Raw genomic sequence first — 12,184 nt, 5'->3', positions numbered from 1 at the left:
GTAAAGTATGTAAATATGTGCAATGCAATTACAACTTGTAACATTTTAGGAAACAATTTCTATTTATTTCAGTTCCGCTTGATGTTAGCCGAAGATGGTAGTGGTAAAGGAGCTGGTCTTACAGCTGCCATTGCAATGAAGTTAAAGGAAAGATGTAAGTGAATGACATGACATTTATTTCATATAAATATTTACCATGAACTACTAATCATAATTATTCTCTTATTTATCATGAGCAATGTACAGTACAGTTTTACTTAACAGAAATTTATTTATCCAGAAAAATCAATGAAAAATTTAATGTGACAACCATTAAATTTTTATTTTGTGTAATTTTAGTAATGCTTAAAACTACACAATTGACAGGGCACTTGACTCTTAGCCTGGGTTTTAATGGCTATTATATAACAAAATGTGAAAATAAATCAACATTCATGCTGCTATGATCTAGCAGTTAAAATCTTATTCTTTACAAATGTCAGTGTGGAGAACTTCATAAATTACTTGGCAAAAAAAAAAAGGATTGCTGAGAGGATCTAGTGTGCTGCTTGGGCTTTCCTGCTTTCTGTTTCTGTTTTTGTTGTATATTCTCGTATTCTTTGTTATTGCATGTTGAACTCAACTCTTTACCTTTCGGGTACCTACCCGAAATCCACTACCTAGTGGATTTCAGTTCCTTATTATTGTTATTTGGTCTTCTTTGAGACTTAGCGGTTAGATGTGTTTTGTTTCCTTTTCTTGAGAGTTCTTAATGAAAGTAGTGCACCAATGGGAATGTCACACGTGGCATTTGCATTGGTGGCATCCTGACTGAGGCAAGAACAAGGCTGAGTGATGCCTTTTGTCAAGGTTTTGAAGATGACCTCTGGTAAAGCCCATAAGGGCTAGGTATGGAGGAGATGGCGTGGTGACCAAAACTGCCACATGGAGGGTGTCTTTCATACGGGGTCAGAATCAGTATTAAACAACTTCATCTCGAAAGACCTCTTCTCCACCCTCTAAAATCCTTACATTTTATGGTTGCCCTCTACAATTTTAAATTGTTCATTTTTTATTCCTTTCCATATTCTATTTTATTTAACAATTTCTATTATATACATGTAGTTTCTTCCTTTTTTATGTGGTTTAGGCCCTCACTGGAGCAATTCTAGTCAATGTTGGAAAGATTATTTCTGGAAATTTTTCTTCTTTGCCCAATAGTCTCAATCTTTTAGACCCTCTGGAATCTCTGTTCATCTGCGATATTGTAATTTCTTTGTTTCAGAGTTTTGATTTTTAAGGATAGGATTTTTAGGAAGTTTTGTTTTTAAGGATAAATTTTCTTCCCTGTTCAAAATCTGTTCTTTTGTAATTTTAATTAAAAATTACTGTGAACTACTAATCATAACTGTTTCCTTATTTACGATGAACAATGTACAGCACAGTTTTACTAAACTGAAATTTTTTATCCAGAAAAATCAATAAAAACTTTAATATGACATCCATTTCTTATTTCTTCTATTTCATTTTAGCTAGTTGTTTTTTAACTTTACTATTTTGTTGGTAGGCTAGTAGTTTCTTGGATAGCCTTTCCTCTGGGAGTCTTGCTAAATGATTATAGAAGACTACTCTTCTTTTCCTCATGATGTTCAGTAAGGGTTTATTCTCTTAATATACGATTTCATTGGGGAAAAATCTATATTTTCCATCTACTATATGTTTTTTGTTAATAATTGTTCTTAGAATTCTTCTTTCCACTTTCTGAAGTTTTTCTGTTCTGTTTTTGCTTTTAAGATTGAATAGTGTTTCACACGCAAAGGTTACTTCTGGTCGTGTTACTGTGTTATATTGTCTAGTTTTTGTCTTAATTGAGAGACTTTTTTTTGTATGTAGGCTATGTTAGCCTCTGTGCAAGTCAGAGCTTATTGATTCTCTATTTTGGATTGTTTTTTTTCATTTATGTTTCTTTATATTATTTTTCCGAGGTAGTTAAATCTGTTTGTAGTTTTTATTACTTGTTGGTTGTTAAGGGTGATGTGATTCAGTTTATTCTTGGTGATGGGCATTACTTCAGTCTTTTCATAGGAGATTTGCAATCCAACTTTCCCTGTTATGTTTTGGTGATTTATTAATTTTGTGTAGAGTCTAAATTCTTTAAGGGTATTTAATAGATTCTCTGTGGATACAGTCATACGCTTTTTTGAGATCTGTAAATGATATTACATTTTTATTTCTTTTCTTTTGGTGGTCAATTAACCATTTTAAACTTATTATTTGTTTCAGACAGCTTCTTTCCAGTCTGAAACCCTCTTGATATTCTTCCAATTCCTTGTCTAGTTGGCCTTGGATTCCCCACAAAAAAATTATTTTAGAAAATATCTTGTAGGTTACATCAAGAAGGGAGGTTCCTTTGTAATTGTTGGGATCTGTCTTGTCTCCTTTCTTGTGCGGAGGCTGGATTAAGGTTGTGTTTCAATTCTCAGGCAGTTCCTATGTATTCCAAATTTCTACTAAATGATTGTACAAATAATGTTTAATACATATAATGATTAATACAAATTTTTGATTGTTTGATCATTAGCATTTTTTCACAGTTTTGCTGTTAATTGATTTTCTCCTGCAGCTTTGTAATTTTTAAGGGAACCTATCATTGATCTTACTTCTTTCGTGATTAAAGGGGTGCTATTTTTTCCAAAGATGTTTTATTTTTTGTTTGAAGGTCAAAATTTATGAGGTTTCGGGTATTGAGTTCAATAGCTTTTGGAAATAATCTGCTAATATTTTTGCATTCTCAATATTATTGTGTGTCATTTTCTCTTCCTTATTTTTAAGCATTAAGGTTGGAGGGTAATATTTAGAAAGGTGGGATTTAAAAGTTTTATAAAAGTCTCTAGAGTTATTTTTGTTAAATTCTTCTTCAATAATATCTAGGATAGATTTTTGATACTCGCAATTGACTCCTGTTTTTTCTGGCTTTTTTCTTTCCTCTAGCAGGTTTTTATAGGATTCTCTGATTCTTCTTGTTTTTATGGTTTAGCCAGACTTGGTGGCACTTTTCTATGATCTCATCACATTCTTTGTTCCATCACTGATGTTTTTTTCTTTGTATTAGGGAAGCGATTTCTTCAGCGATCTGTTTGAGTTTACTGGTCAATTCTTCTAGTCTATTTTTCAGTAGGATTTTAGCTGATTCTTTGAATGTGTGGTGGTTATTACTTTTGTGGGGTCATATTTTCCTTTTTCTTGAGATTTATTATTGCTTGTAGACTTTCTTTTTGGGGTTAGTTTTATTTTTATTTTTCAATTGTAGTGAACTTTTACTATTGTTTCTACCTTTACTATTGTTATTATTCAAAATTTCCAAATTTTTATTTAGTACAGTATATCTTTATTTAATTTATTCTGAATAATTTGAATGATAATTTTTATATTTATGTGCATACTTTCTCACTGGTTGTAAAGAAAGTTTATATAGTCTATTTTCTTCCCATAGAAACTGATATATAATTTTTGGTTTTTTACTATAATTTTTTATGACTGGCATATATATTTAAAGGCTAAGATATAAGTTGTACTGTTCAGAATTACTTCCTATAACACTAATAAATTTTATCATACAGCCAATCCCTACTGTTAAAAAGTGAAAATGTTCTTACAGGACTGAATATTACATTTAACTTTTAATGGGATGCCATTAATGGAATGCCAAGAATCTTCCTGTCGAATTATATCTTCCTGTTTTTATTATAATATTCAAACTTATGCTTCATATATGTAATGTTGTTATAAATGAATTATTCATGACTGTTAAATATATATTGAGTCTCTAATGGATGATACTAGACTGACTATTCTAGTGGGAGCCAGTGTAAAGTAAAATTTTGCTTTTAGTGTGTAGGGAGCCGAGAGCAACTGCTTGGCACTGTATGCAGTTGTCCAAAGGACTTAAAATTTAAAAGTCGTTCTTTAAATAAAATTTTGAGTTCTTCATTATAATAAAATTTAAGGAACATGAAATGAAACCTGAGTCTTAACACTTTCATGACTGGAATTATGACCTCAGAGAATAAGACAGCAGGAAACCAACCATCACCCTCTTTCCCTAAATCTGCCAGAAATATTATTCATGAAGTTGGTTATGTAAATTTTCAGACTAGTATCTCATAACAGGTCATGATATGATATGAGATACAACCGTTTGATTATTAAGAGTTTATAAGACTCATATTTCTATTTCTTAAAAAACCAACTGCATTTATATTAACACAAAATTATTTCATTTTAAGTATCACATATGTTACAAAGAGCCGTGAATATTTCTTTTATATTTCTTTTTTTTTCAAGAAGCTACTTGTAGTGAGATTATTCAAAGCAATATTAAAAAAACATTCTCTATTCTTAAAACATAATAAAAACATCATACCTTAAAAAGTGTTATTTTTTTTATTTATTATCTTCTGTACAGGTAAATGCTGGGTAGTCCTTTTTTCCTTTTCATCAGTAGAGTAGAATATCTACTCATTGCTGGTATGATATTGTACATAGTTATATACTATGTGGTATAAAATATTTATTTGTAATATTTTTTGTCCATGACAATTTGTGATGAAAATTATGTTGTTTTTAAAAAAAATAACAGACCAAAATTAGAAAGCAAACATTTAAAAACTCTCATCACAATTTATTCAGTTGTTTTTGAGGCCTCCTACAGTAAACATATCAGTTTTTTAAATTTACTTCTTAAATTTGGTTCAGTCTTTTAAAATTATTAGTTTTACATTATTTATTTAGAACATTTTTTACCATACCCAAAAAACGTTGGCAGTGAAAGTATTTTTCATTTAACTTTGCTAATAGTTTAAATTAAGTTTAAGATAATTTTAAAGCCAGAATGAACCTTACCAAAACATACAGCCTTCATCTGTTAAATTAATTCTTTATCCACAAAAGAATATTACATGTATTTTCCAAAGTTTCTTATAAAATATAGCAAATTGAATAATAATTAAATTACAGAAATTAATTCTTTTATTTCAAAATAACCTCTTTAAATTTAAGCAACTAAAAAATATTTAAGCATTTACCAAAAAGGAAGGTAACATGAAATGGATTTTGTAAGACCAATGTCTAAAAAGCTTACTTTTACCAATGAGAATATAAAAAATCTTGTTACCTTTTAAGGACTAATTCTTTCTCATTCAATCTAATGTAAGGTTCATCAAGATATCTATTAAGCTCTTCAAAGGAAAGCTTGTAAAATTTTGCTAAGAATTTGTTTCTCTAATATTAATTTTATTTCCAAAGAGATCAACTGTGTTTTTTTAATCTAACAGTTAACACTGCTTTCTTTTAGGTAGAATTGGTATGACTGTAATATTATGATTTTGCTATGAATGATGGTGTAATCAGCTTGATGAAATAACAAAAAAAGTCACTTCACTACTCAGCCACTAGCATGTTTTTTTTCTGTGATGGTAGTAAAAGACAGACAAGACAATATCTGATTGTCTAAACAGTTAATTTTAGTAGCTGGTTTTACTTATAGAAATTGTTATTTATTACTTAAAATCTAGTTATAATGTAATAAAAGTTTATGAAAATTGAATATAATTAGATTATGTTTTTGCTCCACCTGCAAAGTGTTTTAAAAGTTATTAAAGCTGTTTCATGTTCTTATTTTATAAAACATCTTTAGTATGATAATTTTTTTTTTTTTTTAATGTACAATATTGTTAGTAGTCATATTATTTATTAAACATTATACTATCGGTTACAGCATTGTCAGTTTGACTTCTACAATTTTAGGTAAAAATAAAATAATTTTGTAAGACTAGATTAGAATCAAATTCTTTAAAACAATATTGTTAAATTTTATCATTTATTCAAATTAATGTTTTAAGTATATGTTAATGTTTCATTCTTTTAAAAATAGATTTGAACATTACAAATAGTGTGTAATTAAGCAGTGTTTGTTATTAACTCTACAATGTAAAATAAACTTTATTAATTCAATGCAAATTTTTATAAACTGTATTATTTTTTATGTTTTCAGTTTAACAGTCACTGCGTTGTGCTGAATAATCATCTGACAATTTTAAACAACATCCTCCTTCAACATGAAAGAGTCTAGGATTTTATTTATGAAAGAATATTTTATCTACCATAAGTGATATCATATTAAGGGGATGCTACTAGGTAAATAAACTCATTTTCCTTCTCTAGATGAGGAAAAGGAATCACAATCATGAAAGGATTAATGTGTGCTTTTCCCAGGATTCAAGAATTTATTTAATTATTGAATTTCTGACTTCACTTTTTTAATTTATATAAATTATTTATACAGTGTATATTACAATCAGTTTTTAAATTTACCAGAATCAACTGATTGTAATTGGGAAATACCATTTCATTAGAATTACAATCTCTCTCTTCTAACTAGTTCATTTCACTTTTTTATTGCATGGTTAATTTTTTTATGAAAGATAAAAATAATTTAGTATAGTATCGAAATTTATGTTCAAATTTACTTGCTGCTATTATCTGAAACTTTTGTGATGTTATTGCAATAAATCGCTCCAAGTAAATTGTTAAAATTATAATATTATATTATAAATGGTAAAATGTTTCGTTAAGTTTTGTATAATCAGTTTTAGATTAATTTTTAAGCATTAAGTTTTTAAATTGATTCCTTAAATATATATTCAAAGCCATTTTTTATTAATAAATAAAACTATAAATGGAAAGTGTTGTCTTTTTTTTACTTATTTGTTGTTACTGCAATAAATAATATTTGATGAGCAGTTTTCCTGACTGAAGAAGTATAGTACTGTGATTGGCTGTGCATTCAATATATTCTTATTTGTTGAATAATTGGATCTCTATGGAAATCTCTATGTCTGCTCTACATTTCATTTATGTATGCACTGGAGACATGGCACTTCTCCCATTGCACTTCTAGGTAAGTCTTCATCTTCTCAAGATGCTGAATGATGTTTCAGAGGTTGCTGTTATGATTGGCAAAGCTACCATTATCTTGAAAATTTGTCTTACATATGGAAATGATTAACTTGTACATATCCTGTGTGCTTTGAAAGCATCCAATAAATTGAGCTTTTCTTGACGAGAAAATTGTCTTCATAACTTGACTTCACCCAGTCATGCATTTGCAAACACTAAAGCAAGTCTTCTTCATATAGGTCATACAAATTCTTTGCCTTTGTCCATATCAATTGAGCTAATATAGGTTTGCATAGTGTTAGGTTATTAAAATTTTGTACAACATTTTCATGCTTAGAAAACCTGTCCATCAAGTGCTTAAATGCTCCAAACAAAGGATTAAAAATTGAAAGCATGTACAGCTTGTCCAAGCCAAATTGGTACAGATCTGATCTAGTCAATGGTTGTGTAGCTAGTGCAGGGCTATAATATGCTACTCGTGGAAGACAGTATATGGGATCATTGGGTCCCACCGATCCAGGTCTTGACCCTCCAATGAAAGCATATTTATAAAGGAATGGACAAAGAAGGGGCTGCTGAACTTTTAATCCAAGAATGGCAAGAAATATGGGACTCTGTGCAGACGCCGCTTGATACCCAAACTGGGGCCATGGCTGGTGAGAGAGCATGGGGAGGTGGAATATTACACCTCCCAGCTCTTCTCCAGTTATAGAGGATTTAGTGACTACTTAAGTAAACTCTGAAGAAGAGAGTTGCCCAACTGTGTGTATCCAACTGAGTTTTGGACTCCACTTAGCATACTTTCTTTAAATGTCCAAGATGGGAGGAAACCAGGGAGAGGACACACCTGATGAACGTCTCCCATGATACTATTGTATCATTCATGCTCCAAGGCTCAGAGAAATGGAAGGCGATTGAAAAACTGGCAAGGGACATTCTAATAGAGAAAGAAGATTATAGAGAGTGGGTCAGAGAAATGGGGTTTTGAGAAAAAAAATACTGAATCCCAGTCACTGGGGAGGGCCCGGGAATGACATAGTGGGGCCCGGCTCACCCTCCGCCGGCGATTTGAGGCAGGCAAAATGGAGTATTAAATCAAAATGAACTAACCAAGACTCGGTCCCTGGAGAGGGCCCAGGAACGACATAGGTAGACTCGGCTAACCCCTCTCTGGCGATTAGAGGCAGGCAATTGGGGAACAGAAATAAATTAAGAAGTAAAAGATCGAACTGGCGGGCCGAATTGCTCTACCGGATATTATGCCAACGGGCAAGGAGGCTCGTTTGAGTTACAAGGACACTCAGCTTTCTTTTTTTCCTGTTTAGCTTCCGGGAATTACCGTTCAGGTATTACTTCAGAGGATGATATGTATGAGTGTAAATGAAATGTAGTCTTGTTCATTCTCAGTTCGACCATTCCTGAGATGTATGGTTAATTGACAGGACACTCACCTGGGCTGAGTCATGCTTAACTGCAGATCCAGCCCAAGCGAGTAGGGATAAAAATGTATACATACGGTATAAATTTGTTTTTATCTTATAGTAATTTTTTTATTTAACAAATTTTTTATACTATTTTTGGTATTTTTTATACTAATGCTTATTCCAATCATTAAACAAATTCACATCATAAACTTTTAAAATATTTTTAATCTTTTATTTATATAAAACAATAAACAAATTCATAACCGATAAAACAATACACAAATATTTAGCTAACTTATTTTTACCACTCTTATATTAACTCGCTCTTGAACTATGTATGTGAGATTCATGGTACACAGATGATAATATTTTCAAGTGCGCCCGGGGCGCCGTTCGGAAATTGGAGAGAGTTTGCGTTCGGGTGCCACCTTAATATCTCGGCAACCGCTCGTCCGATTTTCACGATTCAAACGGTGTGTATATCAGCAGGTCGATCGTTAACTGTTTAATGATAGGGTACACTCTTGATCGATCGGATCTTGTTTATCCGGAAATTAAATCGTTTAGTCCTGTGTTTTGATTTCACACACCCACCGTAAAACGTACCGATCCGATCTTTCGCTAAATACGCTCAAACCTGAGCGCTAACGCAGTTGTAAAGTATAAACTTATAAAGACTAAAAACTGGAAATTAGAAATATATAAAATACTTTTTAAAAAAGACTTTTATCTTAAATGCACTAAAAAGTAGAAAATAGATATGTAAAAAAAAATTTTTTTAACACCACTCTTAAATTAAACCCACTAAAAGGTAAAAACTAATTTTAGTACGGTATCTCAGAATGGATTTGACAACAAGGTTTCATGGTGATATGTTAGATTATGTGATAGTCATAGCTTCAAGTTATAAATTTAATGTTTTTGCCAATTTTTTCATATGCGTGATGAATGGCCTAAAGTGTGGGTTCCAAAAATGAGCACCACATTCCTTTGCGAGGAGAAATGAATTTTTTCCGGAGCTATTTCACCAGTAATTCGTTAAACTGTTCTTTTTGAAACTCCTGTGGCAGACGCAACACAACTTCAACTACTACTTTTTTGGGGTCACTAACAAACATTCCAACTGCACCTTCTCCTGCCATATAATTAAAAACGTTGTGTATAATTTCTTTCCCTTGGCGGTGAATCCCTTTTCCACGTAAATTAGACATAATATGCAAAATAATAAAATCAATTCACTACCATAAGAATAGAGCCGACAATAATTTAGTAATTTAATGCGAATAAATTACTTTTAAATTTCACTTAAGACTTTACTACTTTCAAGAATTGAAACTCAAAGAACGCTATAATCGGACGATAATCGTATACTCTTTGGATACACACAATTTACTTCTTCTTTTTTTTCCTGTTTAGCCTCCGGTAATTACCTTTCAGATAATACTTCAGAGGATGATATGGATGAATGTAAATGAAGTGTAGCTTGTACAGTCTCAGTTCGACCATTCCTGAGATATGTGGTTAATTGAAACCCAACCACCAAAGAACACCGGTATCGACGATCTAGTATTCAAATCCGTATAAAAATAACTGACTTTACTAGGACTTGAACACTGGAACTCTCGACTTTCAAACCAGCTGATTTGGGAAGACGCGTTCACCACTAGACCAACCCGATGAGTTACATACAATTAATTGGACAAGGTTTAACTTCAAATACAGTATAAATTAGAACGGAATCATTTACAAAAACAAGTTAGTCTCTGAATAAACCAGCAACGGTTTGTATAAATAGAGATTTAATGTTTCATCTGAATGTTTAGAATGACACATCGTTCGGTTATTACTTGTATTTACACAAACCTGAATAAAGAAATTTTTCTTACGTATGATTCATAGCGGAAGCTGGCGTACAGTTATTTGCCACTCCCAGAACAAAGGGCAAAGAGCGTAGCATAAATAGCCCATCAATCTGGTGCGTGTTTGGCTTGGATATTTTATCTAAATAAAAATGTAAATGTTCGTTTGTTAAAAATCTTAAATCTCCGAAAGTTCTTCACCGATTGCTTTGAAATTTTGACACAACGTTTCATTCGAATACATTCGTGTTTTTATATACCTAAGATGTCACACCTGTGACAGGTAAAACTATTCTTTTTTTGAAAAAACAGCGCTATCTGTTGGACGTAAAAACAACACACGATATACTAAATATTTTACGATTCCATTTCAGTGTTTCCGATATGTGTGTTCGCTGTAGACTAAAAAACTACTGACCGATTTACACGCGGGGAAAAAGGTAAAAGGTAAGAAGGTAAGAAAAAAGAAGGTAAGAAGGGGAAATTGAAAAAAGAAAAAGGGGAAAACGATGAAATGGAAAGGGAAAAGAAGAAAAGAGGAAAGGGAATATGGTAAAAATAAAAATTGGGAAAGGAAAAGGAAAAGGAGAGAGGAAAAGGGAGAAAGGGTAAAAGGAAACAAGGGAAAGGGTAAATTCCCAATAAATGTTAATTACATTTTGTTAATGTTTTATTAAACTTTCAGTTGTGTTCATTTAATTTATATATATATATATATACTCAAATCTAGCAATAGTGAAGCATTGCCGGGTCTGCTAGTACAATTATAAAACTATAAATAAATATATTTTGGCCTAAACACTAATCAGTAAACAGCCGATTAGTCTGCATAATATTACATAACATATCTGTTTCAGTATCTTATAAAGAAATAAATTATTAATTTAATCATATATAAACCCAGGATTAAATAAGTAACTAATAAACATAAAACGTGAATTCGCTCATTGATTGGAATAAACAATAGTCGTACCGTATACATACTGTCATTAATCGAGTAGTATTATAAACCCGTGCTCGTTAGGCAGCAAGATATATAGCTATGCTGTTCATCAGCTCTGTGCTAATTCGGCTTGGACAAGCTACATGGTCATATGCGCAGGATGGGTCTAGGCAGATTGCCTCGTCAAGTTTGAGAATGACAGACATCAAATAGAAGAAAGAGAGGAACGCCTCGCAAGATGTGGGGGTCATGGTGTGGTGAAGAGTATGGAGGAGCGTGGTTTGTTGGATGAAGCGATCCGGAATAGGAAAGGCTTGTAGAGTAGGATACGGGAAATGGCCGTAACGGCTGTAAAAAAACCGCTAAATAATATTCAACGAGACCAGCTCAGGAAGACTCAGTGCTAAAAGTAGTTTTGAGAATGAAAGTATTACGAATGTTAATGATAATGCTAGGAAGGGCAGAAAATATCACTCAAATCAATTATGACAGTCCTTGCAGAAATATAAAACATGTGAAAATTAAAAAAAAAAAAATTATTTATTTTTTCTATACGCTTTTACAATCTTATTCGGACTGCTTATATAGTTTTATTTCTAGAAAACTTATTATTAATTGATTTTAGGTTATAAGAAAAAAAAATAAATAGGTTGTAAACAAAAAAAGTAAACCCTTTTATTAATATAGGTCCAAAGATGCGATTAAACTTTTAAAAATTGTTAAAGGTTTATTTTTTCTGAGAATATTAATTCCGAATAATTTTAGTAAAACAAATAGTTAAAAATAACTCGTTAGGAAAACCGCATCAAATTTCGCCAGTTTCTTGGAAATAAAAAATAAGTTATTTAGACCGGGATGGAAAAAGTCCTTATTTATAAGTTTTTAGCCTTAGATCAAAATTTATTTATATATCTGAATAAGGCGACTTCCTTGACGAAGTAGTAATATCTGTCTTTTATCCTGAAGTTTGAAATTCCGATATTATGAATGATTTTTTATACACTACAACAATACCCATTTTT

The 12,184-nt window shown here is 31.4% G+C and overlaps 2 protein-coding genes across 3 annotated transcripts in view; both read left to right on the top strand.

The window, feature by feature from the left end:
* The window catches only part of LOC142321671 (hexokinase-4-like), a 115,221-nt gene extending 108,499 nt beyond the window's left edge, over window positions 1–6,722 (top strand). For both annotated transcript variants that reach the window (XM_075359944.1, XM_075359945.1), the window contains exons 11-12: window positions 73–154; window positions 6,032–6,722. In XM_075359944.1, the coding sequence (XP_075216059.1) occupies window positions 73–154; window positions 6,032–6,036 (87 nt within the window). In that variant the 3' untranslated portion in view covers window positions 6,037–6,722. The remainder of the gene's footprint in view (window positions 1–72; window positions 155–6,031) is intronic.
* The window catches only part of nw (narrow), a 393,672-nt gene that overhangs the window by 182,952 nt on the left and 198,536 nt on the right, over window positions 1–12,184 (top strand). The gene's annotated exons all lie outside the window — the stretch shown is intronic.

Source organism: Lycorma delicatula, chromosome 3 (genome assembly GCF_047948215.1).
Source record: "Lycorma delicatula isolate Av1 chromosome 3, ASM4794821v1, whole genome shotgun sequence".
Taxonomy (NCBI): Eukaryota; Metazoa; Arthropoda; class Insecta; order Hemiptera; family Fulgoridae; genus Lycorma; species Lycorma delicatula.
This window is presented reverse-complemented; position numbering and strand designations above follow the sequence as displayed.